This window comes from Perissodus microlepis, chromosome 10 (assembly GCF_051167445.1).
Source record: "Perissodus microlepis isolate ML-2025 ecotype Zambia chromosome 10, ASM5116744v1, whole genome shotgun sequence".
Lineage (NCBI taxonomy): Eukaryota > Metazoa > Chordata > Actinopteri > Cichliformes > Cichlidae > Perissodus > Perissodus microlepis.
The window spans coordinates 3,893,645-3,900,914 of NC_140470.1; the positions used below are offsets into that span (position 1 = coordinate 3,893,645).

At 43.7% G+C, this 7,270-nt stretch overlaps 1 protein-coding gene across 1 annotated transcript; it reads right to left on the bottom strand.

Annotated features, from left to right (window-relative positions):
• Positions 1-600: 600 nt before the first annotated feature.
• On the bottom strand, positions 601-5,302 carry dlb (deltaB). The gene is made up of 7 exons (XM_084941625.1): positions 5,051-5,302; positions 4,725-4,964; positions 4,520-4,577; positions 4,163-4,420; positions 2,948-3,309; positions 2,341-2,557; positions 601-2,143 (listed from the first exon to the last, which is right to left on the bottom strand). Exons 1-7 carry the CDS (start codon positions 5,099-5,101, stop codon positions 1,446-1,448), a joined length of 1,884 nt encoding a protein of 627 aa, XP_084797751.1. The 5' UTR covers positions 5,102-5,302; the 3' UTR covers positions 601-1,445.
• Positions 5,303-7,270: the final 1,968 nt, after the last annotated feature.

A 7,270-nucleotide genomic window follows, 5' to 3' on the forward strand; every position in this document is an offset into this window, starting at 1 on the left:
TGCTATCTTTAGTTACTTTCTTACAAAAACACCTCATTTGTTCTGATTTCTTTAGTTGAATCTATGAAAAGTGCCAAACAGAACACAGTTTGACAGGTATAAAATAGCATCGGCAAGTTCATTCCTGAAGAGCTATAAACAAAAAACTTGCTGTATCTCAGCAAAGTGTGCAGTGTGTTCCTGGAAAAAAATCTGAGGAAGCAGAAAAATTGGAAGGCAAAATAGGCTTAATAAACTGAACAGCATCTGTTCAGTTAGCAGAAGCCTCATCAGGAATGGTCACAGCAGTAGGGTGGCTGATAAGAAGCCATTCTTAAGGAAGAGAAACAGGGAGAAAGGTCTGAGGTCAGCCAAAGTACACAAGAACCGGACTGATAGTCACTGGTTCGAAATTTCAGTGTGTGAGTGCAATGAAGATGCATTTTTCAGCATCTTGACCTTTTTTTTAAGCGAATTAGTAAATAGTTAAACTAGTTTATTTAAAAATATATATTTGAGCTCTGAAGTCATTGCCTCCTAGATCAACCAGAATATAATTCACCACTGATACCATGTAAAACAGGACTGTTAGCCTGTGGAACAGAATCCTAAAATCTCTGATCGCTTTAAAGCAAAGTTTTATTTCACATCACAACCATGAAATAATGAACTTACAAATAAATAATATGAATGAAAAGATGCAACATAAAACAAACTTTGGCATGAACTCAAAATGGCACATGAACACCAGTACTATATTATATATATTTATATAAATTACAGTGATGGCTGACGTTATGTGAAAAAGCACATTCTCATTATATCCCTGCCCATCATATCTTTGGGATATCTCACACAGCCTACAAAACATCCATGCACAGCATCAAGCATCGGTCTTCATTTAGCATCATATAAATATATCTCTACATCTGTGACAAAGTGAAACCATAAACACGAGTTTTCAAATAAATAAATAATAATTAATAATAAACGGATAAAAAAAAATGATGGTACGCACAACAAGGAAATAATGGCAAAAGGAAGATTGAAAAGCAAAAGAAAATTTGAGTGTTTAAAAAAAACAACAACAAAGTGAACATATTCAAAAGAATAACCCAGCAAAACACATCTGGGCCAGTTTTCCAAAAGAGGCCTGGATATCGGATCTTCCTGTATTTGGTTTTGTGTTTTAGGTCCTATGAACAGTGGATCATATTATTTGTCTCTTTGGGTCTTACACATGGAAGAGCTTGGCCCCGGATGCCTTCTCAGTAATAAATCATCTATATCAGAATAGTTTATTTGTCACAATTTTGCTTTTTTCAGTGATGTTTATATTGGTTTGTGAGTACGAGTGGGTTCCACCTCGTGGATTTACTCCTTCCCTCACTGTACATATCGAAAGAGGAGCAACAAGTGCTAATGTGTTTCTTTCCCTGTTTTTCAAATCTGTGCTTTGTCGCTTTTCATCTCAGTCCTGCCTCATCTCTCCACGTGAAGTCCTGACGCTCCCCTCTGGAGAGGCTGTTCTCCACAGGGTTGTGCCTGTAGCCGGGTCTGCCGTCTGGGCAGAGGGAGAGGCTGAGACGGGCTGTGCTGTTGCTGATCTTGAAGAGGCCATTGGGGCCGAGGAAGGCGTCTCTTTCGCTTCCACCCAGGTTGTTGACTGTCTCCAAGTCATTATAAACTGCAGTGTCTCTTAGCTGCTTCCTTCCCTGCATTCTCCTCCTCCTCCTCAAGTAGAGGATCCCTGCAACCAGGACTAGTACCAGAATAGCCAGAGCGCAGGAGAGGGTGAGGGTAGTAGATGAGGGTTGGGAGGTTTGGCGCAAAGCTGGCTTGAAACTGGGCTGAAGCGTGAACTCACAACTGGGACCCATAAAGCCCTTGGGGCACTGGCACACAGGCCCAGTGAAGTGGGTGAAACAAGTGCCACCGTTCTGACAGGGATGGGCGCCACAGGCATCTGAGCGCACGCTGCAGTTCTTGCCAGTGTAACCCAGAGTACAGGAGCAGGTGTAGTCATTTACACCATCTTGGCAGGTTCCAGCATTCTGGCAGGGACTTGAGGCACAGTCGTCAATGTTAACCTGGCAGTTGGCACCTGTGAAGCCTGCCTGACAACGACACAAGATGCTCTGGCCGAGATCCAGACACTCACCGCCTGCAGAAGAGAGAAACACTCTGTTCAGCATCCATTAAATCAGAAGGTGGCCAGTCGTTTAAAGAAGGAGTGTTAATTGGATTACATTTGCTACAAGTGCATTCATGCAGAAGTGCTGAGAGTCACACTTCACCACTGAAGAAGAGCCAAGGTTGGTTGATTTGTACTTCAGCCACAAGATGTCGCCGTACACTCACCATTTAGACAGGGCCTGTTGCTGCAGCGGTCCAGCTTCTTCTCACAGTTGGAGCCAGTGTAGCTGGGAGGGCAGCGGCAGGTGTAGCCTCCAGTCATTGTCTCCACACAGGTGCCGCCATTGAAGCAGGGACCATCTGCACAAGTCATGGCAATGATCTCACAGTTCTTCCCATAGAATCCCTGAGGACAGGTGCAGGAGTAGTCGTTCTCCAGGTCCTGTGGAAGGAAAGAAAACCTTCAGCTCAAGGAGCAAAGATCTAGAAAATAGGACGTAAGCAGCTGATCTATTTCGCTGCCAAGAACTATTCTGTATGCATTGTGTCAAATCTTCTGTAGACCAGTAGAGAGCAATCATCTAGTTCTACTCCCTCAAGTGCAATTTTGACTTTTCTTTTCTTTCTTTATTTATTTATTTATTTTTGTTAGCACAATTTATAATCCATCCATTCATTTTCTTCTGTTGTTTGCAGTATATTGCTGCACATGGCCTATCCTATCTCCTGCTGTTGTAAAACTCGAACTTGCCTGCATGGGATCAGTTTTTCTTATCTTATCTTGCTCTTATTGCATCTTTATAATAAGCAGACAAACTGATTGTTGACTCACATTGCAGCTGCCTCCGTTCTTGCAGGGGTTGCTGTCACACTCGTTGGTCTCCAGCTCGCAGTTGGTACCTCCAAAGCCGGGCCGGCAGTTGCAGGTGTAGCTGCCCTGGCCTGTGTTGGTGCAGGTGGCACCATTGGCGCATGGCTTGTGGTTAGTACAATAGTTCAGGTCCTGGTCGCAGAAGAGGCCCCCCCAACCCTCCTGACAGTTACACTGCCACGGCTGGCTGCATGTCCCATGAAGGCAGCCTGGGTAGCGGACGCATTCATTGCAGGAAGGGCCCTGCCAGCCCATGCGGCACGTACAGCCCCCTGGGGCCTCGCAGTAGCCATGCCTCTCACTGCATTCCGCCGAGCAGATGGCTGGGGAGGAGAGGGAGGGGAGGGTGTGTGATTACAATGGGCACCCCTTCTCATACATCTCACACACAAACACATACAGGGCCCCATGTCTGACCCCAGCCCTGTTCCAGACTTCACTATTGGTTAAGCATTAAGCCAAGCAGCTGGTAGGCACACTGCCGGAGAAAATGCTTTCTTTTATCTCTTCCCGATTACATGCACACAAGTACACACACGCGCACACACACACACACACACACACACACACACACACACACACACACGTAGCCTCATCACCTTGAAAAATGTGTATGTCTAACAATGGTCACAGCTCTTTGTCACATTGTAACACAACAAAAGGTAGATGGAATACCAAACCCCGCCTTATAAAAAAAACCTCTACAGGATATCTGCTGATGAGCATCTGTGTAATGTTTTTATAAATCTTGCCCATCATATTTTTTTATACATAGCTGAAGAAAATGGTAATCTATCTATCTATCTATCTATCTATCTATCTATCTATCTATCTATCTATCTATCTTTGTCAGTCCTCCTTACATTTCTTATATTTGTGCATTTATTTAACGTTTTTATTGATTTTTACGAACATTTTTTATTTGATTTAATTCTATTTAATTGTTTTCTCTACATTTATTTAACATTTTTGATCAAACTATAGTGAGAAACTTTGAATTTCCATTTCATCAGTATGTTTGTTTTAAAAGATGCTATATTGTATAAATAGGTGAACTAACTTAAGTAGACGTATTTGTTATACACTATATGATAAAGCCACCGCAACATAAAAGAGTATGGCAAACTCAAGTGCCTTGCTCATGGACACTTCAAGTCATCAATCATGAACGCTTACGCTCAGAGCAGTAGTTTCCTTTCCAGCCCTCCAGGCAGATGCGGTTGCCCTCCTCGTCGCAGGTGTAGTGGCCCAGCGTGTCATCCCTCGGCCTGCAATAGTCAGCGCAGCCGTCTCCAAAGTAGTACTCGTCACAGAAGACGTGGTAGGAGTAGCGCAGCTCGCTCTGTTCTCCAAAATGCACGTCCTGGGACCAGTCTTCTCCAATGGCAAGTCTCCTTCTGGTCGCCAAACGGCTCACGAGGTTGTTCTGGTTGTCTGCAGGGGTTAAAGTTAAAGAGAAGTTGTAAAACAAATACCCTTCCGCAAGATATGTTGGTTTGGCTTAAATAGGGTCAGTTATTTAAAACAACCTACCTGTGTATTCAGTGGGAGATTCAGCGTTCCAGGCTTCAATGATCAACGAAAATGTTCCCTAAAAACAGGAGGGGGAAAGCGCATCAGTACTCGGCAAGTTCGAGATCAGGGATGTGTAGCGGACGTGAACTATGAATATTTTAAACGGGTATATGAACTCCAGCACCACTGTTTGTGTAACTGATATTCTTTATTATTTATTTACCGGCCACTTGAAGTGGAAAGGCACCCTGATGGGAGCGCTGCTGGAGATCGAGGTGTGATCGGCTCTGATGACGTTGGTCTGTCCGGTACCAAAGGTGCAGGGCGGCTCTGCGGAGATGACATCCTCCGGGTGTTTCAGGCAAATTCTGAAAAAAATATGACAGTCCCTGTGTCTTCGACAGATCCGCTGCGCGGTGTGGAAGGAATGAATCTTCAGCTCAAACACACCAGAGGACAAAACCTGTAATGAGAAATAAATAAAATAAGATATCACGGCGTAAAGACGTCTTCGGGGTGTTATTTGAGCATAAACTGAAGACAACTTACAACGTGCACTAAGGCCAGAGCCAATAGGCATCTCAGATGCAAATGTGCCATTTTTCCTGAAGTTTGCTTTTCCAAGTTTAAAGTTTGGAGCTCCTCATTCGCCGTGCGTCACAATGCCAGACAGATAGATCACTTCAGGATGCTGTCACAGTGGAGGGGAAATCTCTCAAATATTTTTCATCACTCTTAAGTCTGTTATCTTTTCAGGGTATCCTGAGACCTCTTGGTAGTCCTCTCACCTCTTATTGGCACTCGTCTTGTTTGGGTTCTGGTGCGTAAAGGCGCAGAGCGGTTTTATACCCTCTGATCTGCGCGTCACAGGCAAAGAGGTGGAGCCGTGGCAGACCTCAGGGGAGTAGATTTGCATCCAGACACAAGGGGCCTGCTTAGGGATTTAGGGAACACTCGTTACATCTGGACAAAGTTCTTTGGAATATGCATTAGAAGCTGGTACATGAAGATACGTTTATCAAGTTTGTACGATTCTTGATCAGCCAGGAAAAAAAGCAAGCCGATGCAGGTGATGGGACTAGATTGTCACAAATAGACAATAAAGTCAGTTTGATAGCAAACGATCCAACTTTTATTGATGGGCGTTGAAGCGTGTTTGGAGTTAGTTTTAAATCAGAACTTCTTTTCTCTCTGAAAGGATTTTTTTCTTCTGTATTTAGAATTTTGTTGCAGTTTTAATCAAACGCACTCCAAAGCATTCAAGACCTCCCACATGAATCATGACCGTGGGCTCTTCGCCATTTTCCTAGCTGTATATCATAGTTTAGAAAGTGTTTTATACATACACTAAAGATCAGAAGGGAGCAAAGAATAGTATTCAACCTTCTAATTGCTGTGGCGCGTGTGAGGTGACAAAGAGTGGGCAGGTTCCGGATAAGCGCGCATTGTGTGTGTAGCGGTCATTCAGACTTCTGTTGTGCTCTTGTGTCACAAGAAAGAAGGCGGCGCACGCGCGCGCGCGTGTGTGCAGGCGTAACCAGGGAGTCGTTGAGACTCTCTGTTGCCTTTGTCTGAACCTCATGAGAACAGCTGTATGATAATCAGCGGCACATGATCCGCCTTGGGGGGTTCCAAACCCGGCTATTGTCTCCTCAAAGCGTCTTCTTCCACTGCGCGGGCGCGCACAAACCACTAACCCCTTATTGATTTAAGAAAAAACTCCGGTCTGTTGCCGAGTCCCGCACCTGTCGCAGGAGAGTAAACACACCTAAACTGTTAGCTTTAGACCTTGAACTGATCCTACCATTGTCACCGACCTTTGTTGTTATCCATTTTAGTAGCCAGTTAATGTTTTAGTTCAAGTAAGTGTTAATGCTATCGAAGCTGTAGAGAAGCACAAAATAAAAATGTGGCAGCTTGACTGTTTATTAATATAAATACTTGTTTGAAGGTGAGTTAACCAATTCTTCATCCCAGTGCTTCAGTTCCAAAATCACTGTCACTACAGTGGATTGATGAGTCACTGTAGCACAAATTAACAATATTAATGTTGAATAAATAATATAATATATAAAATCTGACACATGATTCCACCATGGTAACCCCAAGGCATTTCAGCTACGTTCATTATTTTTTCATTTTACAGACATGTCAGTTGGTATATGTGTGCTGTGACGGGGGCTGGACGACGGGTGGATACCTATTGATATTAAAATGAGAAAGGGGAACGCGTGCCTGAAGTGGCCCCCTGAATATCCTGGCACGCTTCTCTGCAGATAACGAGCACAATACGGAAAGGAAACATCTACATTGTGTTTTTTCGGATTTCTGAGTAGCTTGTCAGTTCTTCAAACTTTTAAATAACAAAGCCCAGAACAGCGATTCTAAAAGCGCAACAAAAGTCCTCCTTTAAAATATCGACAGCCTTGGAAAAAAGGACGATTTAGCGATAGTTTGATTGGGCAGGTGTAACACCTTAACCGTATGCCTGTAGGCCAAATAAATCCTGCTTGGACAGGAGAGGAGTTGTTGTGTCTTCTTTAACTTTCTTGTCTGTTTGAATTGTTATCTGTTGCATCCATCCATCAACTTAAACCATCTGAGTTTTATGGGGGAAAAAATCTCGTTTCAGTTAACTGAGGAGTACCCATGAGGAGGAGGTTTGTAGGTTTATCGTTTTTGTAATCTGTGGTGTTTTTAAAGTTGGCACTATGTGCTCTCCCGACTTGGCCCTGATTGCCAGCTATCACCTCATAACAAACTTTTCAA

Coding starts and splice junctions, on each gene's coding strand:
- dlb (XM_084941625.1), bottom strand. CDS start 5,101: ATGGCACATTTGCATCTGAGATGCCTATTGGCTCTGGCCTTAGTGCAC. Junction 4,578..4,724: donor CTTTCCACTTCAAGTGGCCG/GTAAATAAATAA, acceptor TCCTGTTTTTAG/GGAACATTTTCGTTGATCAT. Junction 2,558..2,947: donor AGAACGGAGGCAGCTGCAAT/GTGAGTCAACAA, acceptor TTCCTTCCACAG/GACCTGGAGAACGACTACTC.